Below are 26,202 nucleotides of genomic sequence, written 5' to 3'. Positions count from 1 at the left end.
AGGAGAATCACTTGAGCCTGGGAGGTGAAGGCTATAGTGAACTGAGATCGTGGCACTGCACTCCAGCCTAGGCAGCAGAGCAAGACTTTGTCTCTAAATAAATAAATAAATAAATAAATAAATAAATAAGAAAAGAAGCTTTCAGTCTTTCACCATTAAGTATGATGTTTGCTGTGGGTTTTTCATATCTGGCTTTTATTATGTTGAGGCTGCTCCCTTCTATTCCTAGCTTGTTGAATGTTTTTTAAATCAGGAATGTGTGCTGAATTTTTTCAAATGCTTTTTCAACATTAATTGAGACAATCAGGTGACATTTTTTCCCCCTCATTCTGTTAATGCAGTCTATTACATTGATCTATTTCATATGTTGAACCATCCTCAAATTCCAGGAGTAGATCCCACTTGGTCATGGTGTATAATCCTTTTTATATGCTAGTGAATCAATTTGCTAGTATTTTGTTAAGGGTTTTTGCATCAACGTTCATAAGAGATTTTGGTCTGTGGTTTTTTGGGGTTTTTTTGGTAGTGTCTTTGCCTGGCTTTGGTATCAGGATAATGCTGGCCTCATAGCATGAGCCAAGAGGTGTTCCTTCCTTTTCAATTTTTTGGAAAAGTTTGAGAAAGATTGTTGTGACTTCTTTAAATGTTTGATACAATTTACCAGTGAATCCATCAGGTCCAGGGCTTTTCTTTGTTGAGAGATTTTTGATTCCTGATTCTATCTCCTTAATAGTTATACATCTATTTGGATTTCTTATTTCTTTATGATTTAGTCTTGGTAGGTTTTGTGTTTCTAGAAATTTGTCTATTTCATCTAGGTTATCCACTTTGTTGACATATACTTGTTCACAATATTCTCTTATAATCTTTTCATTTCTGTAGAATCAGTAGTAATGTCCCCATTTTCATTTCTGATTTCAGTAATCTGAGTCTACTTTTTTTTTCTTAGTCCCTCTATCTAAAGGTTTGTCCATTTTATTAATCTTTTCAAAGACCTAATTTTTAGTTTCACTGATTTTTCTCTATTATTTTTCTACTGTCTATTTCATTTATCGCTATTCTAATCTTTATTCTTATTTTCTTCCTTCTGCTAGCCTTGGGTTTAGTTTGCTCTTTATGTTGTAAAGTTAAGTTATTGTTTGAAATATTTCTTGTGTTTTAAAGTAAGCATTTAGAGTTACAAATTTCTTCCTTAGCAATGCGTTCGCTGTGTCCTACAAGTTTTGGTATGTTGTATTTTCATTTTCATTCATTTTTAGTATTTTCTAATTTCTCTTGTGATTTCTTTTTTGATCCATTGACTAAGAGTGTGTTGTTTATTTTCCATAATTTGGTGAATTTTCTAGTTTTACTTCTGTTACTGATTTGTAATTTCATCCTCAGGTAATCAAAGAAGATACTTTCTATGACATTTATCTTTTTAAATCTACTGAGACTTAATTTATGATCTATCATATTGTCTCTCCTAGATAATGTCCCATGTGCGCTTGGGAAGAATACGTACACTGCTGTTGGGTAGAATGTTTTATATATGTCTATTATAAAATTCATTAACATACAAAATCCCTGCTTCTCTAACAGAGCCATACTCACCCCTTTTGGTTGTTGATGTCACAAAATTACATCTTTATAAATGGTGTGCCCCAAAACATACACTAATATGTTTAATGCATTAGCCTCTTAAATTACATAGAAAGCAAAATATGGAGCTACAAAGCAAAGTTACAATACTATTAGCTTTTAGACTAATAACTGTTTTCTTTAGTGTATAGTCTCTTAAATCATGTGGAAAACAAAGACTACAGTTAAAAAAACATCATAACAGGCCGGTGGCTCACGCCTGTAATCCCAGCACTCTGGGAGGCCGAGGTGGATGTATCAGCTGAGGTCAGGAGTTCAAGACCAGCCTGACCAACATGGTGAAACCCTGTCTCTACTAAAAATACAAAAATTAGCCGGGCGTGGTGGCAGGCACCTATAATCCCAGCTACTGAGGAAGCTGAGGCAGGAGAATCACTTGAACCCGGAGGCAGAGGTTGCAGTGAGCCAAGATCACGCCATTGCACTTCAGCCTGGGCAACAGAGCAAGACTCCATCTCAAACAACAACAACAATAAACAATGTTGCAATAATATTAGTTTTTATAATTGTTCTTATATTTATCTTTATTGAGATGTTTATTTCTCTATCCAGCTTTGAGTTATTGTCTAGTGTCCTTTCTTTTCACCCTGTAGGACCCCCTTGAGCATTTCTTGCAGGGCAGTTCTAGTGGTAATGAACTTCCTTAACTTTTGGTTATCTGGGAATGCCTTAATTTCTCCCTCACTTTTGAAAGGCAGTTTTGCCAGATAAAGGATTCCTGTTTTTTTCTTTTAGCACTTTGAAAATATCAGCCCACTGCCTTCTGGCCTCCAAAGTTTATGATGAGAAATCTGCTGATAATCTTACTGAGGATTCTTTGTATGTGATAGATTTCATTTTAATCAGTATAAACAGCTCTATAGCCCTCATATCCCACCCAAACCAATACCATGCCACTGAGTTCATGTAATGGCCTTTAAATCCCTTACCCACATCTCAATTTCATTTAGGCAATAGTAGAACTTATGTTTCATTCTCTATCTCAACCCTATTTCTCACCTCCATCAGGAACCACACTCAGGGAATGCAGCAAGCAGAGAATGACTGGGAAACTAACACTGGCCTGTGAAGAGAGTTGAAAGCCTCTCACATACAGCAGTGGCAATTCCAACATAAATGTAGAAGAATCTCCACAAAGAGAAACTTTAACTATTGTTTCCCAACACTAACCTTGACTTCTCTGGGCTAGTCTCATCAAAGTCTTGGCCTACAGCGCAAGGCACTGACCCTTTGAATCCTGGAGGTCCTCAGAGTAGGAAAGAATAGGACTGCCTTAGGACCCATTACAAAAACTTCAGGAGGGCTCCAGGCCAGGAATGAAGCAATTTCCCACCTCCCCTGCTTGGCTAGCTCCCTGCTCCACTTGGAGCTCTCTAAGTACTTGTTCTATTTCCTGGTCTGATAACCCTGACCCTTGGCTTCCCCAAACCTCAGTTATCAGAGAGAGATAGGCAGTTTAGCATTGTCTTTTTTAGTGCTTCAGAAAAAAAACAAAAAACAAAACAAAACAAAAAAACAGTTCTTAGACCGTGGAAAGGGCTTTAGGTTAAATAGGCCAGATGTCAAGACTTAGCTTTACTGCTCGCTAGCTATAAGAAATCGACCTATTAATTCACTTTGCTGAGCCTCAGGTACCTCAACAGTTAAATGGTGAGAATAACTATTTTCTTTTTTTTTTTTTTTTTTTTGAGACGGAGTCTTGCTCTGCTGCCCAGGCTGGAGTGCAGTGGCCGGATCTCTGCTCACTGCAAGCTCCGCCTCCCGGGTTCACGCCATTGTCCTGCCTCAGCCTTCCGAGTAGCTGGGACTACAGGCGCCCGCCACCGCGCCCGGCTAGTTTTTTGTATTTTTTTAGTAGAGACGGGGTTTCACCGTGTTAGCCAGGATGGTCTCGATCTCCTGACCTCGTGATCCGCCCGTCTCGGCCTCCCAAAGTGCTGGGATTACAGGCTTGAGCCACCGCGCCCGGCCGAGAATAACTATTTTCTAAAGCTACACTTTGTATAACATATATCCATTCCCTCCTCCTTTTACTTTCAGGTAATGCACAGCCAGCAAGTGTTCCAGGACTTCAGTTTCATTGGCAACTTGCCTCACTGTACATCAACACCATCTTCTCCTGTCCCCAAAGAAAGTATCAAATAAAAATACACACAAAGGACAACCTCAATATGCAAGGATACATATTGTATGATTCTATCTATATGGTATTCAAGAAAAAGCAAAACTGAACTGTGGAGACAGAAATCAGAAAGTAGTTGCCTCATAGGGAAAAGAGGTGATATTTCGACTGACTGGAAATGCACGTAAGATAACTTCCTGTAATAATGAAAATGTTCCATAACTATCTGGGGTGGTGATTACCTAAGAATATATACTAGTTAAAATTATCTGCATTTTTTTTTTGTTATTTTATTTCATATTTTTTTGAGATGAGGTTTCGCTCTGTTGCCCAGGCTGGAGTGCGGTGACACAATCACAGCTCACTGAAACCTCAAACTCCAGGGCTTAAGTAATCCTCCTGCTGTAGCCTCACAAATAGCTGGGGCTGTAAGCATATGCCACCATGCCTGGCTTATTATCTGCAAATTAAGCCTGAATTTTTAAAAACCTTTGTTAGATACAGTTCACAAGCACGTTAATATGATGGGAAAATGTGCTTTTGACATAAATCTTCTCTACAGACTTCAAGGCGTGACATAAAGAAAAAAATAAGACATGCCTACCTATGATTTCTGTCTTCGGTTCCTACTAGCCAAATTACTGCTCAAGTTATATAAGCTCTCTGGGTCTCACATTAATCAACTATAAAATGAGGAATATTTAGTATCCACCTCACATACTGTATGCCTAATAAAAGATAATCTGTGTTAAGTGGCAGAAACATAGTAAGCACTCAATATATGTTAATCCCCTTTCCTTCCTCTTCCACATATAAACAGCAAATGAATGTCAATACTGCAATACTTAAATTATTTTCCCAAAATGTTGCCCAAGGTATCCAGAAAAAGAAAGAAGGAAGAAAAGGAAAAATACCCCAACAAATCAACATTAGAATTTACCTTGAGGAAAGAGGTATGGCTATACATGAGGATTTGTCTGCAAGGATATTCATGACATTATTTATAATAGCCAAAAACTGGAAAACTGAACAGGAACTAATTATGTAGAAACATGAAAATCAGTTTTATCATAGATGAATAAAAATATGTATAATCTAGAAATAAATACAAATAAGTGTTATTATAGAAAAGCATTCCTGGGTCTTACCAAACCATACATTAGTCAAAATTAGGACAAAGGTTTTTTTCAACATAGTACTGGAAGTCCTAGACAGAGCAATTAGGCAAGAAAAAAGAAATAACAGATATTCTAATAGGTAAGGACTAAGCAAAATTGTCTCTATTTGCTGACGATATGATCTTAGCAAAAACCCTAAAGAGTCCATGTAAAAACTATTAGATGAAATAAATTCAGATACAAAATCAACATACAAAAATCAGTAGCATATCTATAATACTAATGACAAACTATACAGAAAGGAATGATGGTCACTAGAGTCAGGGTAGGGTGGAGGTGGGGTGGGGAGGAAATGGGGAATTTTGGCGGAAAGGATACAAAGTTTCAGACAGAGGATTAAGTTTGAGATCTTCTGCACGGCACAGTGACTACAGTCAATGATAATGTATGTTTCAAAATACCTGAGTAAAATGTCAAATATCTCACCATAAAAAGATAGGTAAACAAGGTGATGGGTATGTTAATTAGCCTGATCTAATCATTCCACATTGTATACACATATGAAAACATCATATGTTACTCCATAAATGTATACAATTAGAGTTTGTCAATTAAAATATTAATAAAATTATAAAATGGACAAAAAAGAAAGAAAATGATAAAGGTAGTATATCCACTCATTCTTCAATTACAAATAGTGAGGAAAAAACAGAAAAATTTGAGGCTAATTTACCCTATGTCTGTATTAAAATAAGCATGAATTTACCCCCCACACACAAAAATTTTAATGGCAATAATCCACATCCATAAAGTAGAAAAAAACAGGTACAGGATTAGAACATGTTAAATCGGAATCAGAACATGATTTTGCTATATTGAAAATTCCCCATGATTAGAAAAGTAAGAAGCTAAGACTATGACCACTAAAATATGTTTGAAAAAATCTATTTAAGATAAAAGTTAAATCATAGTATCTGAATTCATATTAGGAAAATATATGTATATATTTTTTAGAGTTTTTTTCCTCTTCTGAATAATGCTCAAATGCATCTCTATGCATTTTGGGTCTTTTTATTCTTTCTTAAGGAAGGCCCCTGAAAGACTTCTCTTTTTTTTTTTTTTTTTTAAGAGACAGGGTCTTGCTCTGTCACCTAGGCTAGAGTACAGTGGTGTGATCATGGCTCACTGCAGCTTCAACCTCTCCAGGCTCAAGGGATCCTCCCACCTCAGCCTCCCGAGTAGCTACAGGTACATACTACCAAGCCCAGCTAAACTTTTTTGTATTTTTTTGTAGAAAAAGGGTTTCTCAGTGTTGTGCAGGCTGGTCTCAAACCCCTGGGCTCAAGTAAATTTCCCACCTTGGCCTCCCAAAATGCTGGGATTACAGGTAGGAGCCACTGCGCCCAGCCAGCTGAAAGATTTCTAAGCAAATGTTCTTAAAATTCCAATGATTTTGATTTGGCATCCAACAGGGCAAATCACAACTGAAAGTTTTATCAGAATCAACTATCTACATCCTCAGGTTATTTTTAACCAAAATTATATCCTTTGGTATCTATAATACCACTGTTACTACCAATAGATTATTCTAAATATCACCTCTTTCCCGATACCTTTACAGATACTCAAATACAGAAGTATTATCTAAACATTAGCAAGAATGTTTTTCATCCTGAGAGAGAATGAGACTCCTAATCTGGGGGTGGTGGGGGTGGTAAGAAAAAAGAAATTGAAGTAAAATTCTTCAATACCTTTTCAGCTATTGTAACTGCTTCTGCTTTGCTTTTTCTTGCCTTTCTTTTAGAATACATGAGTTAGCAAGATTTGCCATACTTAATTCATCTAAGTCAACTAAAATCAGCATTATCTTGATGACTTTATAACTCTTTATGATGTACAAATAACAGCTCTTCCAAACAATCTTTGAACAGTTATTTTGTCTAATATCAGTTTCCTTAAAACAAGTGGGTGGGAAGATCCATCTATCCATCCATTCATCCATCCAGAGTTAGACATAGCTTATGATAGTATAATCCTATTCCCTACAGCCGTGTTGAGAATTAAATGAGCTAATACATGTGAAGTGCTCAGGATAGTCTCAGACACACAGCAAGCCCTCAGTAAATATTAATTATTGTTATTTTACCACACACCACTTTGACCTGCTCTACGTGCCTTGGGAAGTGAAGGAGAATAAAAGAGCAAGCAGAAAAGCCACTTCCTTTCACATGCACATATAATAAGTCTGTCTCTTATTGGAGGAGAGACCTAGACCCATTTGGGTACCTTATATAAAACAACTCCTACTGGTGCCAAGCATGAAAGGATGATCAGGATTTTCTCAAGATCCAAAAAGTCAACCTGGTGAGCCAGTTGTTACTAATCCTTAGCAGATATGAAGAAGATTACTGGGGTTAAAGTATAGATTTTAAGGGGAAATCCCACTCACAACAGAAAGACAAGCAGATCAGTTAGAAAATGGAGGCACAGAAGATTAACAGGATCAGACTGACCAAGGAAGCCGATTCTAAGACAATTAAGAAAGAGATGACACAGCCAAGTTATGAGCAGCAATAAAGCAGACTGACAGCTTGAAGAAGCCCCCTGTCTGGCTTATGAGGAAGGAGGGGAGCTTCACACTCCTTTCTGACTTGGTGTGTAAACTATTCAGCATAGCCCTAGAGGACTTCTAAGGTCCCTTTTTGCTCTGACAGTGTGAGATTCTAAGGAATTCTAAAGAATTCAATTCAGCAGCAATGTCTAAATGAGGAGTGTTGGATGTGAATGTTTCATGTATATTTTTTTTAATATGAAAGAAAACAATAGAATTTCCTTCAAGTGTAAGATGGAATATACTACCAATATAAGTGATTTATTCTCCTTGAGATTTTAGGAACAGGTTTCAGAAATCTTTCCTAGTAAAGAAAGATCTTAAAAATCACAATTGCAGTAAACAAGAGATATGCACTATCTTCAGTGGTCACAATATACTGAGATCTGTTCAGAGTCTCATCAGTGCCCTTTGCCAAGGCGCTAAGTGTAGAAGAGGAAGAACCATCTCAATGGAAAATTTCAGCAGTGTGAGCGGGACAACTATTGACTGTCAGGGGACTGTGCAAACAGATTCACTACAGCCCCTACCCTTTCTAGGGATGTAAAACTCTGCTATCCCTCCATTCACTTGGCTATCATTCCATTCAGTTTTGTTTGTTTGTTTGTTTGTTTGTTTTGAGACAGAGTTTCGCTCTGTCACCCAGGCTGGAGTGCAGTGGCATGATCTCAGAGTATCACTTGACACTGAAGACAGCATATTGTCTTCAACTACAATTAAACCAAAAAGGTCTTTTCTATTTAATCTTTTGGATGATACAACAGCTTTGAGTCTCCCATACATTCTGGAGGGATACTTTATTCCACCAAATAGAGCACCATCTCATGAAACATTGCAAAGAAAATGTTAGCCATCCTCTCTATATTGTTCGTACCATCTGAAGATATACAGTAAATGCTTGTTAAATGAATGAACAAATGAGTATAGGACTTATTCCAGCTACCACAAGTCAGAGAATACACTGAGATACCCAAAGTACTAAGTAATACAGTGTTTTATTTAGTTTCGGCAAAGTGACTATATATGTAACCCACACATCAGATTTTCGTAACTGAGTCACAGTAATATTCAGTTTATGACTGTACAAACAAATCTGACATCAGAATACCAGAATTCCATATATCATGAAGAATATTTGACTAGAAAAAAAATACCTTTTTCATATGTTACATGTGTTTAACAAAACTTTCCTGTGCATATTCAAGGAAATAATTTATACCGTATGATCAAGGATTCATATCAAACACAAACTGAAATAACAAAATATGAATATCCTACCTGAACATCTTTGTATTTGTCACGTAAGTCCAAGAGTCGGTGATAAGCTTTAATGGCTTCTGAAAATTCCCCAACATCAGTGCTGGTAAGGATGTAGTTTTCCCAAATTTGCCAGTGTTCATAGTTACACTTTAGAGCTTCTTGTAAAGTTCTAAAAGCTTTTACTCTATTGAAGGTCAAATTTTAAAGAGAGCAATAATGAACTCTTTTTTTATTAGAATAAAGCATAGCTAAATGTATAAAATGCTAATGTGGACCGTCAGTCCTTATTCATTCATATTAACAAACAGAATTAGAGACCCAAACACCACAAAACCACCTCAAACTTCCCTACAAAATTCAGTGACGGACCCTATGGTATATGTAGCATACATACAGAGATACTCCTTTCCTAATCTATTTACTGGTAACAAGGACATTATTTTAAAACTGGGTATCAATCCCAGTATCACCTCAGGAGAAGCCACACTCAGGTTCCAAATCTGGAGTCAGAGTGGCCAAGCAAGTACAACTGCAAAACTGTAAGACAAAAGGTGCAGAAAAAAGGTGCAGACCGTAGTGGAGGGACCAGAGGCAAGGAGGTCAAAACAAAACAACACACTCCTCATGAATCTGCAACCAAAATGCTGCTAACCAAAATTCTACACCCTGTGAGAAAAAAAAACCCTCAGTCAACAAAACTAACCAACAGGACATACATTTACTAAAGATAAAATTTTAAGGGGGCCAGGCATGGTGGCTCACATCTATAATCCCAGGACTTTTTGAGTGGCCGAGGTGGGTGGATCACCTGAGGTCAGGAGTTCGAGACCAGGCTGGCCAATACAGGGTAACCCCATCTCTACTAAACAAACAAACAAACAAACAAAAATTAGCTGGGTGTGGTGGCACGTGCCTGTAATCCCAGCTAGTCAGGAGGCTGAGGCATGAGAATCACTTGAACCTGGGAGGCCAAGGTTGCAGTGAGCCAAGATCACGCCCCTGCATTCCAGCCTGGGCAACAAAGCAAGACTCCATGTTTAAAAAAAAAAACAAAAAACTGATTTTAAGGGGTAGAGGGAGGAGTGAAAAAAAGTTTTTCTTAATTGTTTAAGGAACAATCTATCAAGTCTTTAAATAAATTTGTTTAGAATACTGAGACAAAGAAATATTTACACTGAAAAGGAGCAGAAATTGTGAAACAAAAACAGGGAGAAATGAAATATGAACAAGGAGATGTGAATAAAAACTAACTGGAAATTTTAGTATTGAAAAAGGCATTAAAACAACAACAGGCCGGGCACAGTGACTCACAACTGTAATCCAAGCACTTTGGGAGGCCAAGGAGGGTGGATCACGAGGTCAGGAGATCGAAACCATCCTGACCAACATGATGAAAACCTGTCTCTACTAAAAATACAAAAATTAGCTGGACATGGTGGCGCATGCCTGTAGTCCCAGCTACTTGGGAGGCTGAGGCAGGAGAGTCCCTTGAACCCAGGAGGCGGAGGTTGCCGTGAGCTGAGATCGCACCACTGCACTCCAGCCTGGGCAACAGAGCGAGATTCTGTCTCAAAAAACATAAACAAAACCCTCAATAGCTAACAAAAACTAGAATGCACATAGTCAAGGAGAAACTGATGAACTGGAAGATAATAGTAAGGAGTTCACACAGAATTCGAATTATAAAATAAAAGCTGGAAAGAGACAGAGGAAAGAATGAGAGGTAAGACTCAAAACATACATCTGCTAGAGATTCTACAGTAAACAAATGCAGAGCATGGCAGGATTCTTTATATCAAAAGATAAAAGCTGATAATTTTCCAGAAATGAACAAATTTCAAAAAGTTTTTTGATCATAAATTCTATGATCAAAAGTATATTTCACATACTGAGCATTATAAGTAAAGATAAATGAACATCTAGAAATATTGTGTGAAATTTAAGAAAGATATTCCTAAAATCTACAAAGAAGTGATGACAGATACTTATTTCATTAGCAGTAAGATGACAGAAGACAACAGATTATTACTTTTAAAGTGCTGACTGAAAATAACTGTCAGCCAAATTTTTATAACCAGCTAAACTTACCACTCAAGAGTAAATGCAAAATGAAACATTTTTAGATATACAAAGTTAAGAGCATTTACCATCTATTGACTCTAAGAGAACTAAGAGATTCCTTTTTGCAAAAATACAAGGGAACTCAAAAAGAAAGAAAGAAAACATGTCTTCAATTTCAGTCATAAATTGTTTCCATGGAATTTTTTTTTCCTTTCTCTACTCTACCATATCACCACCTCCATTTAATAACAACTGCCTCCAATAGTGTTAGACCAACACTCCCCAGCTCTCCCATCCTCAGGGGTTGGGGGTGAAGGATTTATCCTATTGGAAAATAACTCAACAAGTAAAAATCCACATCATGAGGATTATCCTTTTTCCTATATGTCCTCCCTTATGATCCCCCTAATCATAATTTCCTAGCCTCAAAATTGTTCCATGAATTCTTTTTTCCTTTTTGGTAAATATAGCTTCTTTGTAAGGTGCTTCATTTCAGGGTTTGCTTATCAAAACCCCTCTATAGTAGAGATATTGCACCATTAAAATTACATCCGAAGATGAGACGTTTTTCCATGGGACTGGTAGGAACATGATATCAAGGGGAATCAGATGAAACAGCAAAGACAGCACTTTAGTGAAGAATCTTGTGACCACAAAAGGATAAAAGAAATAGTTTAATGGGCCGTTTTAAGGCATGAATAGGATCTTCTGAGAGAAGCATTAATAATTGCCTCAGAAGTAACAATTCCATTAGCTTTGTCTGGAGCCTTAGCAAAGAAAGAAAAGAGTAAACAGGAAAGAATAAAAAAATGATTTATCTCAGACCTTACAACTCCACCTTTGCACAAAAACCTATTTGTGGAGCTGCAAGAGGTAAGAAAGTTGAGCAACAATATGCAAGAACCCCTAAGAGAGAAAGCAGAATTCCTAACATGATTGGGCTGGAAGACAAGGCATCAAGAGCTTCACTACGTACAAACTTATCCGAGTTGCCAGAAAAACTCACTGAGATCACTCTACAACTATGACAGGGACTTCCGAGCCTGTTGCTTTAAACCAAAAAGGTCTCCAGAGAGTTTTAGCACTCAGTTGCAATCAAGAACATAATATTATCTTCCGAAGAGAATGGTAGAACAGATAGTACTTTATTTACATCATCCAAGAGCAGAGGCAGCATTTCATGATCTCTACGTAATATGGATTTAATGATGTCTTCAGAAATTATCTTGTGATCCCACCAAGAAAAATTAAATTAAGTTTGAAAGTAAGGCCAAATAAAAATGAAAATATATCCATCTTTTAATTAATTTATTAGAGTTTTGGCAACAGCAGTCCTTGTCTCTTCCCTTTCCTTTGCTTTTCGTAGCCAGTCAAGAAGCCCAGTTAGTGGGTTGCCTCCTTTATAGAGTTTGGCATCTGCCCCTTCTTTTTCCACTCTAGTTATCTCATGCCTGAATTGTTACAACAGCTGTGTCCTAACTGGTTTCTCAGCCTCCAGTTTCCTCTAGTCTGCCTCACATACTGTCACCAGATAAATCTTCCCCAAAAGCTTCTTTCTTCATGAAATTACCGCACTGAAATCTCTGGCTTCCTATACTCAACAGGACAGTCTCAACTCATTGGTCAAATAATCAGAAGATGCTGCAATTTTACTTCAACCTACCTTTCTAACCTTATCTCTCAACGTATATTTCACATTACTCTATAGCTGGACTATTTTGCTTCCTATCTCCTAAAATACTACATTCATTCCTGTCATTCTGCATTTGGTCACATCATTTCCCTTGCCTAAGAGGCATCCCTCTGCCCCTTCTATACAAATTTCTGCTTGAGTCCAACATCTTCTCAAAAGCATTTCTGATTCAGGATGACACAGTTTCTCTCTTCTTTGATCCTCACGAGCCTAAATGAGTGGCTGGCACATAATAAGTGTGCTACAAATATCATGTATGATTATTTTAGCCTTCTTTGTATTCTCACTTGATATTTGCCACAAATAGCTTATACACTAATCAATTTTTAAAATAAGATGGCATAGTATTTTATTTTTTAAACCTACATTCCCTGAAGGCATTGGTTCATATTTATTTACATTTCTCAATAATGTCTAGTACAAAGCAAGCAATGAACAAAAATAACTGTCAACTGAGTTGACCAACTAAACATATGTTTGCTTTTATCATGTAATAAAATGTAGAATGTAAAACTTCAGTACTACATAAAGATTTCAAGTAACATTTCTTATTTTATTACATATGAAATGTTTTCAAGAAATACACTGTATATTTAGAATTCAAGTTAATTTAGTTTGAATTAAGCTATTCTACTTAAGTTATTCTATTTCATATACATGGGTGAGAAAGGTAAAACAAGGAGAAACATTGAAACAATGTTCAGTTGTAGAAAATCTCACTCATTTATTTGGGAAGCAAAGTTCTTCATAATTGTCTGATGTACTTACTTTTGCTTTAATCGGATATAGGAAGTTGATAAATTGTTCCAAGCTTCAGCATTCTGAAATGATAGAGGACTCAGTTAATTAACTATTCTCATTTAGGTAAAATTATTGCTGAAACCAAAAGTACAACACACTTTCCTAGTCCAATATATGCTCTTTAAAATCACAATTTTCAATAAGATGTGTTTAAAGGTATACAGCAAAATTAAATCAAGCTGAACTTTTATAATTTAGAAAAAGGTTAAAACAATCAACCAAGCAATATAACTATGATTGTACCAATCAGCAATTCAGTTAAGATTTTATTTTCAAATTTAGATTTACAAAATAGCTAATTTACAACATGCTCTATATAGTACATAGATTTATCACAAAAAAGACAACGCAGTATACTGTTTTTTCCTATCTTAAAAGTTTTTGCCATTATACCATTATCCTTCTTCACCGGATAGGGGGGTTAAAAAAGAATCTGTTCTCCAGTGTTACTACTAAGTATTTCATCCATCAAACATATTTCTCTACCTATTCCTCTACCCAATAACAAAAATAAAGCAAAAATGAATTTTTTTTAATCAGCTTAATCAGGTTGAATTTATATAAATGTTGATTCAAACAAGAATGATATAAATTATATATTTCGCTTTGTTCCACTTTTCATCTAATATAGTATATATCGTTCTCAAGTCCCATACACATGATTCAAAAATTAAGTGGCAGTGGACCTCCACTTCCAGACATGGCAAAATTAGTAACTTTTTGAACTCTGGCAAAGAACAACTACCAGAAAGCTGTGAGCTGAATGGAGATTTTGGAGGTCACAAAAGTTATTCAAGTTATTCAAGTTCCAAACGAGCCAAAGTGGAGAGTTCTTATTGATTGCCCATGGCATTAAATTCAATCCCAGAGAGGTTATACCTTAAGAAGAGGTTATTAGAGGGCTGGGTGCAGTGGTTCACATCTGTAATCCCAGAACTTTGGGAGGCCAAGATGGGAGGATCACTTGAGGCCAGGAGTTCGAGACTAGCCTCATCAAGAGAGCAAGGCTCCATCTCTACTTTTTTTTTTTAAAGGGTTATGAGAAAATAAGGAGAACTCCAGACTCACTTTAACAAGCTTAAAAACAAGCTGATTTATGAGTAATTTAACTGAATGCCAAAATAAAACTCAATCCTCCTTAAGAGAACAGAATAAAACCAAGAAGCACAACAACATAGCATCCACAATGCGTAGAATACAATTAAAAAACAATGGTGGACATGGGAAAAAGCAGGAAAATTTTCTTCATAACCAAAGGAAAAAAATCAGTTAATAGAAACAGTACCAGAAATGAAAGAGATGTTGAAATCAGCATAGGATTTGAAAGCAGTTATTATAAACATGTTCAAAGATGTAAAGGAAAACATGAACATAATGAGGGAATGTTTGGGGGAATGTTAGTAGAGACATTAAAGCTGTTAAAATATCCAAATGAAAGCAGCCTGACTGCTGGAACTGCTTGTTGTAACCTGAAACCAGTTTTATCTGCAGCTTCTGAGATAATTTGCTGAAACTCTGGGACTAATTTTGCCCTCTGCCATCCCTCATCAATGGAAGCTTGCCAGCTCCCCAAACCCTTACTGTAAGTGCCAATGAATTTCTCTAAGAGAAATATGTAACACTTCTCCTTTTTATAAAACTTCTAACCTTCTCTTTGTTCTTCAGGCATATCAAAGACTACCTGGCATGCATATATGCTCCAAATTGCAATTCTTTCTTCTCAAATAAAACATTAAATTTAGATCTTTTATATAGAAAATTTTAAGGAGTCCCCCCCCCCAGAAAAAACAACCAAAACCCTACTAGAAGTAATAAATGAGCTCAGCAAGGTTGCAGGATATAATTAATATATAAAAAGCAATAGTGTTTCTATATACATGAAGAATTTAGCTATTAACTTATTTCCAGATTTATAAATCCTATACCTCGAGGTATGACCTTCCCTCAAATGTATACTTTCCTCCAACAAAAAGGAATTGTTGTTCTGAACCATACAGTACAATTCCAATAACAGAGAGTAAAAAGCCATGTAAGGACAGAAGATCAAACAAACTTACATCGGGTTCTAGAGTCACACAGCGCTGAAATGCCTTTGCTGAACCTTGATAGTCTTCCAAGGCCAAATAAGCACAGCCGAGAGAAAACCACACCCCAAGCTGCAAAGACCAAAAAATCAAAGTCATTCAAACACACAGAAACATTTACAGAATATAATCTGAAAATTAAGATACTATCAACAAACACACTCCTAGAAAGAATGCAGAGCTATATAATAAATATTTGCCTTACATTTAAAGGTAGAATATTTAGCAATGGAGGTAAATTTTTCCATATAATTTTCAACACTAACACTGAAAACATGCAATATTATTGCATATGTTTCGCGGAAAAAGTCCATACTTTGTGCTAACTGAACTCCTTACTGGGCGTGTTGGCCCTCTTTATCTGTGGGTTCCACAACTGTGGGTTCAATCAGTTGCAGAATGAAAATATTGGAGAAAAAAAAAAAACTGGATGATTGCAACTCTACTGAATATGTACAAACATTTTTTTCTTGTAATTATTCCCTAACAATACAAATTACACAGTGTTTGCACTGTGTTAGGTACCATAAGTAATCAAGAGATGACTGAAAGTTTACAGGAGGATGTACATAAGTCACACGCAAATACTACAGTATTTTATACAACGGACTTGAGCATCATGGATTTTGGTATCGGTGTTGGGGGTGGGGCCTGGAAGCAATCCCCCATGCATTCTGAGGGACCACCATACACAACATATCAGCAGATTCACAACTGATGAATGTACTACAAACTCAAAAAAAGAAATTTCTTTTTTCATCTTCAAACTAGACCACAAGAGCTTCTGCAGCTTAACCAGGAGCCAAACTGCCCTAGCATATATCTGCTTTAGGCATGCCTGAAAATAATTTAGAAAAAGGAGATTCAGAATCTGGATTATCAAATAGTTACTCAAAATGTAAAGTATGACCTAAGCCAATTAGATTTGTAAACACTGAAATTTAGAAAACAGATAAAATAGGAGGTAGCTATACAGATTACAAAAAACAAAATCTGTACATCATAAGGTTTCCTTAAAATTTGATAGCCTCTGTCAAAAGGGAGATAAAACTAACAAAAATTTGGCTGGGTGTGGTGGCTCACGCCTGTAATCCCAGCACTTTGGGAGGCCAAAGTGGATGGATCACTTGAGGTCAGGAGTTCAAAACCAGCCTGACCAACATGGTGAAGCCCCCGTCTCAACTAAAAATACAAAAATTAGCCGGACGTGGTGGTGTGCACCTGTAATCCCAGCTACTGGGGAGGCTGAGGTAGGAGAACCACTTGAACCTAGGAGGTGGAGGCTGTAGTGAGCTGACATTGCACTACTACATGCCAGGCTGGGTGACAGAGTGAGACTCCATCTCAAACAAAACGAAACAAAACAAAACAAAACAAAACAAAAACAAAAAACAAAAAATTAACAAAAATTCAATGGAATTAGTCAGAAATGCAGCTATTATGAGTTGTTTTCCTTCCAGACAGTCAGCAAAGCCAACTTTATAAGCAGATTGAAGTCTCCTTTCTTACTGAGTTCCAGAAAGTCACTGAGCCAGCTGTCAGATTTGCCTGAACAGTTCAGGGTAGGAAAGAAAACAAGGTGCTCTGTTATCTATCCACAGCCTTCCACAGAGGCAGAGCAGGAGGCTGCCTCTACATCACTCTTCCTTCAGCCATTCCCACAAAACTTGTTCCATATGGCTAGCAGAGGCCTGAAAGTTCTTTAAGCAAATAAAGATTTTTAGCCAGTAATTAGAGATAAAGCTTAGAAAGCAAGCAGACTTGGGCCATTTAACACTTTGCCATGAATTTACAAGAGGCTATAAATAACTGTTATCAGGAGCCTTTATGGAGAACAGATTTTGTTAGAGGGACAAGGACAGGTAATCACTGAAAAGAGGATGGATATATGTCTAGTGGGAGCGGGGAGAAGCAGAGGTACTAGGTTGAAACTAAAAGTTAGAAGTTCACTTTTCTGAATCATGGGACTTTCAACAACCTAAAAATGAGCTCACCACTTTGCTTTCATCTGTTTTTTTTTTTTTTTTAATAGAATTAAATGAAAAGAGCTTCAATGCATCAAACCACACTTGCTGAACATGATACATTCTGAGAGAAACTAAAGTCTGATGCTAACATATAAAACAAGCTCTGTAAACTCCAACCAAGTAAAAAGTTTCAAAATCTGTGTACTGGCCGGGCACAGTGGCTCACGCCTATAATCTCCAGCACTTTGGAAAGCCGAGGCACGCAGATCATGAGGTCAGGAGATCGAGACCATCCTGGCCAACATGGTGAAACCCTGTCTCTACTAAAAATATTAAAAAAATTAGCCAGGCATGGTAGCACACGCCTGTAGTCCCAGCTACTCAGGAGGCTGAGGCAGGAGAATTTCTGGAACCCAGGAGGCGGAAGTTGCAGTGAGCCGAGATTGCGCCACTGCACTCCAGTCTGGGCGACAAAGCAAGATTCCATCTCAAAAAAAAAAAAGTCTGTGTATTATATTTCATCAATGTTAAAGTACACTCTTCCCCCCATCATTTAACATTTCTGAAATAGAGATGCATCTGAAAAACCAATAGCTTGTCAGTTTTATTGGCAACATTTTTTTTTTCTATATAAAGTGGTACTTAAAGGTACTTCTTACAACTGATGGCATCTTAGATACAAAGAATTATGGTACCAAGTATACTTGGAATAAGGGATTCTTATTTTGCGACGAAATCAAGAACAATGAGAACTGACTTCAAGGTCCTCAAAATGCATGTGCTGTGCTTGTTTTCTGCACCAGCAAAGAACAAACACTATTTCCCATGTGTTGTTATAAAAACCACACGTGTGGCCAGGCGCAGTGGCTCACACCTGTAATCCCAGCACTTTGGGAGGCCGAGGCGGGCGGACCACGAGGTCAGGAGATCAAGACTATCACGGCTAACACAGTGAAACCCCATCTCTACTAAAAATACAAAAAAAATTAGCCAGGCGTGGTGGCAGGAGCCTGTAGTCCCAGCATATCGGGAGGATGAGACAGGAGAATGGCATGAACCTGGGAGGCGGAGCTTGCAATGAGCTGAGATGGCGCCACTGCACTCCAGCCTGGGCTACAGAGTGAGACTCCATCTCAAAAACAAACAAACAAAAACACATGTAAATTCAAAATCTAAATAAAAACTTCATTTCTCAATCCATCTAAGAAGATTTACAAAGGTTGCAAATGTCCAAAATTAGCAATTATTCTTCTAGCTCTAAAACAGATTGGTGATGAGGTTATCTTTTATTTTTAATTTTTAAAACTACTGAATGTTTTATAACCAGTGTCTTTAAAACCAAAACAAATTTAATGAAAATCAGACAGATGACTTAATTTAACATAAAGTATTATGGTTCTCTTTTCGTTTTACTTTTGGTTATTTTTGCAGTGTTTTAATACTCTGCATTTGAAGGAAAAATCCTAGGATCATTAACTGCTAGGTTTTATCTACTGATAACATGAAGGGAGACGAGTTTTGCACATGGTGGTGTTCTTTGAAATAATCCAATGGCTTTTCTTTTTTGAGGTCTTCAGAATGTGGGAGACTACAGATAATATTTGGTGCCTCTTTTACTTTTTTCTTTTTAAACTATTACTTAAACTGCTATTACCAATAGTGACAGGCATCTCAGTTCAGAATAGTCATACTCTTAAGAACATAAAAGAAAAACAAAATCAAAAGAAGCTTCAAAAAAAAGCTTTTTTTTTTTTTGCTTTTCAAAAAAAGAAAAACAAAATCAAAAGAAGCTTCAAAAAAATCTCTCGCGATTCCTTAGAACAGAGTTGTATATGTTTGGGTACAAAAATACCTACCTTCTAGTCCAGTGCTATCAGATAAAAATATCATGCTAGTAGCCTCATTATATTTTCTACATTTCAAAACGTCAAAAGAAGGTGGTCCACGCCTATAATCCCTGCACTTTGGGAGGCTGAGGTAGGCAGACCACTCAAGTGAGGTCAGGAGTTCAAGACCAGCCTGGCCAACATGGTAAAACTCTGTCTCTACTAAAGATACAGAAAAATTAGCAGGCATGCGTCTGTAATCCCAGCTACTCAGGAGACTGAGGCGGGAGAATCACTTGAACCGGGAGGCGGAGGTTGCAGTGAGCCACAATCACGCCACTGCACTCCGGCCTGGGCTACAAAGTGATACTCTGTCTCAAAAAAAGAAAAAAAAAAGGGTAAAAGAAAGGGTGAAGTTTATTTTCATAACATTTTATTTAACTCTACATATCCAGTATGCGATTACTTCAATATATTATTACTATACAAAGTTATTGAGATATTTTATAACCACTTTTTCACACCAAGTCTTTGAAATCTGATGTGAATTCAACACAGCATGGATCAATTTCAACTAGTCACATTTCGAGTGTCCATTGTCACACATGACTAGTGGCTACCATATTAACACAGTTATACTATTTCTCTAAAACACTGACATAGGCCCTGGAATACCTTGCATCCTTCCCTTCTTTCTCCAATAAAAAACTAGCTCCTTTGGCTGAGACCCTCCCTTGAGCTTCTTTCATATACTATAGTTACTCCTGTTCCTCTCTTTACAATAACGACCAAAATAATTAGCTCTTAATGAGCATCTGCTATGTGTGCCAAGCACTGACACCATGAGCTTTCCACACATTACTCATGCATTCCTCACACCCACCCTGCAAGGTGGTCAATCTTACTCTCCTAAGAGAGGCGACAAAGAGTCAGAGTCAGTCATGGACAGAGGAGAGGTTCGACACAGTCAGTGTGACTCCAAAGACCACATCCTGTCTGTCTCTGACAACACCATTCTGCCCATACACAAGCCATGATTTAAGGCAACACCATTCTTGTCACCAATAAAGAGAGAGGGGGGAAATATGGCAGTTAACATGTGCTGGAGAAACCCAGAAGATAATTCTTTAAGAACCAGGAGCATATCTCTTCCCCCACAAAGGCTCTCTTGATTGGGCTAGTCAGGTGGACAAAAGAAGACCTAGAAAAATGGGTGGCCACAGGACGGGGCAAGAATGGAGGGAGATAATCACCTGACAGAGAGGCCCTGGTTGAGCTTTCTGCAGACCTTATTTCCAGGGCAAATCGTGAAGGCAAGTTGGCCGTAGGCAGGCAATAACCTTTAAAAGCTGACTGTCTAGCGTTTATCTCTCAGGGAGCCAATATAGAAACACAAAAGCAGGCCAACTTTTTATTTTGAATGTGATAATACTTGTACTTAACCAATGGCTTTAAATTATTTTAAAAATAATTCACAAAGAATTCAAAAGCTTGAGAGCATGGTTTCTCTGAATTTCCCTCACAAAGCCCCCTAGAGTGTGACAGAGGAGAAAGATGACTGGGATTCAAGCGGCTCTGGGTAACTGTTAAACGACCCTGGCTATGTCACTTAACCTGCGTGTCTCAGTTCCCCGAGTGTGAAATAAGCAGGGGTGGACTAGACTAAAATTCCTGAGTTCTTCAGATGCCCCAGATTCTGAAAACCCAGAGGGGACTGGGTTTGAAGGTACGCTATTGCCATCTGGTGGCACAATAAGGACACTGACAATAGAATGGAATACAGAAGCACTTCAACTTATGAGAGGGTTATGTCCTGATAAATCCATCGTAAAATGAAAATATTGTTAAGTCAAAAATGCATTAAATTCACTTGATTTGCTGAACCTAATAGCTTCACCTAGCATACCTTAAACATGCTCAGAACACTTACATTAGACTACAGATGGAGAAAACCGTCTAGCACAAAACCTATTTTATTTTTTAAAAAGTGTAGAATATCTCATGGAATTTATTGACTACTATACTGAAAGTTGTCAACAGAATAGGTATATGGGAACTCTAAGCATAGTTTCCACTGAAAGTGTATCATTTTTATACCATCATAAAGTAAAAAAGTTATTAAGTGGAACTATCATAAGTCAGGGATCGTCTGGTATTTAGAATCAGCAGGTTTGAAGAACTAGAAGGGAATCAATTCAATTAGAGACCTTAGAAATCAATTCAAAAGAGATCTAGAGGAAAACAATGCTTACAAAGGAAATAACTGGCTTAAAGCCACACAATAGTTCCTATATCCAAGTGTGAAATATGTGTGCTGAAGACAGTGACTGTAATACTTATTAAACTTTAATAATTAAAATAAAAATTAAAGTTTGCTACCCTGAGGGTTAGCAAAGACTAAGCACCACTAGATAATTGGCACAGATAACTTTTATAATTAAAAAGTTAATTTTTGCAAGGGTTATTTAAGGCATCTTAAATAGGTACTACTTATGAGCCTGCTACTGAAGCTCCCTTACTCCTGAAAGTTTCTACATAATCAATAATCAGTATTCACACTTTCGGCTGATTTCCCTCAAAGGATCAACTGCTTTGAATTGTTCTGTCACATATAATAAAGGTTAATGTAGAATAATCTAACCCTAAAGCCACACCACACTCTCCACTCTTTCTGTACCCCTGCCTCATTTCTATGACCCCAAACGCAGATGAGTTGTTGAATGTAGAATCATTAAACAGGAAATGACCACAGTCAAATCCAAGAGTGACATCAACGGTGTCTGGTAGTAGCTTTTCCTAAAATGATGCTTAATGCTCATTTTTTTCCTAATGTGCACCGCCAACTCTTTCATAACCAAGTTTCTCATTTACTAAATTCTAAGTTCTCCTTCCATGAGGAAATACAAACCTTAACCTGCCAGCTTCCTGGTCTCTCCAAAGGAATAATTTCTTCTATTTTATTGTCTTCCCTTAAACTAAAGGATCAACTAAATTTTATACATAATTTTTCTTTTACTCTAGGCTATTAATTATTGAATGCCCTTCTCTTAATTCTTGACCTAGATTTGGTTACCACTGGTCTTTATATTTGCCCAGTCTTTTCAAATAATTCACAATGCAAGGTAACATAGGTGTTTATATGTCATGTGCATGTGAGAGTCTCCTGTTAGATATATCTCCCTAATTTTAGCCTACAGATAATGGGGCAGCAATGGTTTTTCTACAGTGCAACAGGCAGAAAAGTAAAGAACCACTATGTAACATCTATTATTGTGAACTTACTATGGGCCAGGAAATATGTTAGACACCTAACAAATATTGGCTCTAATTTTCTCAGCAGCAAATCCAGGTAGAAATTGTAAACTCCATTATTTAAAAGCTCAGAAAGACGAAGAGATTTGCCTTTGTTATCTTCCTCGAGATTACCAGAATTCAGAATCAGGTCTATGGTAGCAAAGCTTTCGGCCTCCCCACTATGCATCAGTCACAGCTACAGCCCAGATGTTATCACAGCACTCACATTTCTTGGCAGTTATGCAAGTTACACCTTAGGACTTTCATTCTGTACTGCTTACCAATACGAGAAGGGAGGAATAAAAAGGAAAGAATGTCTGTTTTCTGTACATATTATTCACACATGTTCATCCTGTCCTCTCTCTTGGAATGTGAGTTCCAACCTCCTTGAGTCTTCCCACCACAAATAACATAAGTCCAAAACAAAAACTATATAAATCCATTTCAAATAAAAATATTTTATCCTTTCCAAAGCTAAAATGAAAGAAAAAGTGAAATCAAGGAAGAGCAGCATGTACAAACCACCAAGATAATTAAAATGCCAGAGTACTGTATCGTAGAAGTCTGGTCTTATTAAGTAAAACAATAGCACTTGGAAAGGTCAGCTCTGTTAAATCCATGGTCTCAAAGAGAGTCACTCACTAACACGTGCTGGATGGTTCCAAAATATCAATCTTATAACCTCACTTTGCTTCTGATGAAAGCCCTGATGGTTCTTCATTAAAGGATGAAAAAAGTTCAAACCTGACAGCCTGGTATTCAGGGCTTTTTATAACTTGACCTCGACCAAATATGCCATTACTTCCTAGCATGCTATGATATCCTCCAGGGCAAAATTGTGAAGAGGTTAAGAGCAAGAGCTCTGGAATCAGAAAGCTCAGGTTGAAATCCCAGCCCCACCCCTCATAAATTGTAAAATCTAGTACAAATTACTTAACCCTCTATTTCTTCTTTTATGAAAGTAGGGTAAAAACAGTAAGTACCTCAGTGACTGCAGAGAATTCAAAATAAATGGAAAATGCTTCTAGAACAGTACCTGGCACTCAGTAAATATTCAGCATTAGTTGCTATTTTCACTATTATAACTGAATAAAATATAAACCGTCAAAACTAATAGTTACCAAGAAACTGCTCTCTGCAGCGTTGGTTTTTACATCTGCTAGTTTCCTTCCTTCAAACACATTTTCTCAATTTTTTCCACCTATCCAAATCCCAACCATTCCTGGTAGTTCATACCAACATTCACTTCCATTAGGCTTTTTCTGACCATTCACATCCTTATTTACAAGGCCACCCAAAAGCATCGCCAGGCACCCAAAGCATGTTGCCTATTCATTCAACTCCTTAGTTACACACAATGCTATTTATGTCTCCTCTCTCCATTTAACCTATATAAACCCCTGGAGGGCAGGAGTCTGTGTCTTAACACAACTCTCCTGTATCCCCCTCAATACCTCAATGGTTTACAAAGAGTTCATACTTACCTAAGAGCTTAGAATATAGATGCTTAATGAATAGAAATAGCTATTATGTTAATGTTCTCATTTTCCAGTCTTATTTTTAATACTATTCCTTATTTCCAAAGCTAATACCTTCATGTCTTCTCCTCATTCCACTCTCCCCTAGAATGATATTCCCTATTTATCTCCCCTCTCTCCTTACAACATTCCATTTCTCCTTTATCCATTGGAATCTTTCATTTCTGCCTTCCTCCATGTAAAGGACTCCAGTATCTTGAAATGTTTTACCTGACTTTTCTGCCCCTTTGAGTACAAAACTCTACATTTGTCTCTCATCTCTCTGATGTGCTCCTAAAATGAACAGTCTACAGATTATATCTCCATTTCTTCATCTATCACTCACCCTTTAATCTCCTGAATCTGTTTTTGAACATCATTAGTGGGCTCCAAATCCAATGACCTCTTCGTAGCCCTCTGGACTTCATCATTACATGTGACATAACTCACTGACATTTGCTCTTGTTTTAGGTGCCATGAACCCCTTGCTGGGGTTTCCTTCTATCCCTCTGACCAAGACTCTGATGTACTCTGAGACCTATTTTACCGGTGCCATTTCTCCTATCTTCTTCCAACAGCAGGAGATGCCCAAAGCTCAGGACATTGCCTGTTATTCTCTTCCCTCACAGTTTTCTGTGAAGAACTCACTTTCATGGCTTCAACTAACTTCCACAGAAAAGCCCCATCTGCACGGTCAGGCCTCACTGTTGGGCTTCACTAGGGCTTTCATCTCCAACGGACTAGCAACCATTTCTGCTACAATACAGCACCATCTCCTCATATTCAACATCCAAAACCACAACACCTTGCTGGCAAAAGATACTTTCCCTTCCTCCTAAATTCCCTATAACTATCAATAGAGATCAATAGAGATATTTTTCCTTTTTAATCAGACAATTGAGAAAACTGGCCTCCTCTCTGATTCCAACATCTCCCTCAATACTGCCAGCCCAATGTGCAAGTCCCAGAAAATTTCCTCTGTAATGAGGCTTCAGTCGTTCTATCTTTTCCATGCTCACCACTCAAGCCACTGATAACTCACCCATGATATTCATTCCTTATTTAAACTTCCCATAATACCACTTTTGTCATATCACTTTTTAATTCAAAACCACAAAGGCTCCCACATCCACAGGGTTAGATAATCCTGATACAGGGCATTTAAGGCCCTTTGGAAACTACTTCTGTCCATTATCATTTCCTGGCAGAAACTCTCTGTTCTCTGTTGATAGGTTGACATAGCACAATTCATGACCACATCCATATCTGATATACAAGTACTTGATAATGCTTAGTTAGGCAACCACATAATATAACATCCAAACTGCATCACTTCTGAAAGTGAACCAGAGAACTAAAGAAAATAATTTAAATTATATGGTTTTAAAAAATATTTATCAACCAACAAACTGTTGATCAATAAATTGGTTTTACTCCATCAGGAGACTTATAAAATGATTCTATTCAAAAATTATTTTCAAAAATAAAATTTATTGAAAAATAAAACTTTAATCCTGATTATGTGAACATTGAAAAATAATAAAGGAGCATTAATCAAGCTGTACAATTATAATTTTGTATATTTCCATAATCTATTACAGAATTAAAATTAATTATTCTGAATAGACATTCATGTGTTTTAATCAGTATTTTAGTCATATTTGATGCTAATACCATGTCACTGAAATTTTACTAATGAATATATTTTTTTCAATATGATCTTAGTGTTTTTTATTTTTTCCTAAGATTACCTGCTACTTCAAAGTTGTTCTTTATTGTTAATTGTCAGATTCATTGTTTATACATTTTAAATTGTTGAAAGTTTTATTGACTCTTTTCTAGGGGACATAATCATTTTAATTGAAAATATTATTTCTAAGTATACTGATGTAGCTGGTAAGCTCAGGGCAACTTCTGCTAAATAGAACATATTCTTAATTCTAGCCTTGTTAATATTAAAACTTAAAAATATTTACTTAGTATCTTTTGGCTTCCATTTAGGGTACTTTTCTTCAACAAATATTTTTAACAAGACAAAATCTATCAAATATGTTGTCTCTATTTATGACTCTTTGTAATGTTTCACTAGATTTAGATGCTGCTAAATTTTGGGCCTCTATTACATTCTGTTCTAGTAAAGGATATAAATTTATTTAATTAAAATCAGAAACTCAATTAAAAGTTTCTTACAAATTATTACTGATGTT

At 36.9% G+C, this 26,202-nt stretch overlaps 1 protein-coding gene across 3 annotated transcripts in view; it reads right to left on the bottom strand.

The window, feature by feature from the left end:
- Positions 1 to 26,202, bottom strand: part of TTC27 (tetratricopeptide repeat domain 27) — a 179,743-nt gene that overhangs the window by 24,823 nt on the left and 128,718 nt on the right. For all 3 annotated transcript variants that reach the window (XM_003908490.3, XM_009183967.2, XM_021924742.2), the window contains 3 exons: positions 15,365 to 15,463; positions 13,275 to 13,327; positions 8,771 to 8,936 (listed from right to left, as the gene is read on the bottom strand). In XM_003908490.3, coding sequence (XP_003908539.1) covers positions 8,771 to 8,936; positions 13,275 to 13,327; positions 15,365 to 15,463 — 318 coding nt within the window. The remainder of the gene's footprint in view (positions 1 to 8,770; positions 8,937 to 13,274; positions 13,328 to 15,364; positions 15,464 to 26,202) is intronic.

This window comes from Papio anubis, chromosome 14 (assembly GCF_008728515.1).
Source record: "Papio anubis isolate 15944 chromosome 14, Panubis1.0, whole genome shotgun sequence".
Lineage (NCBI taxonomy): Eukaryota > Metazoa > Chordata > Mammalia > Primates > Cercopithecidae > Papio > Papio anubis.
The sequence above is the reverse complement of the archived record's forward strand: the minus strand, read 5'-3'. Positions and strand labels throughout refer to the sequence as shown.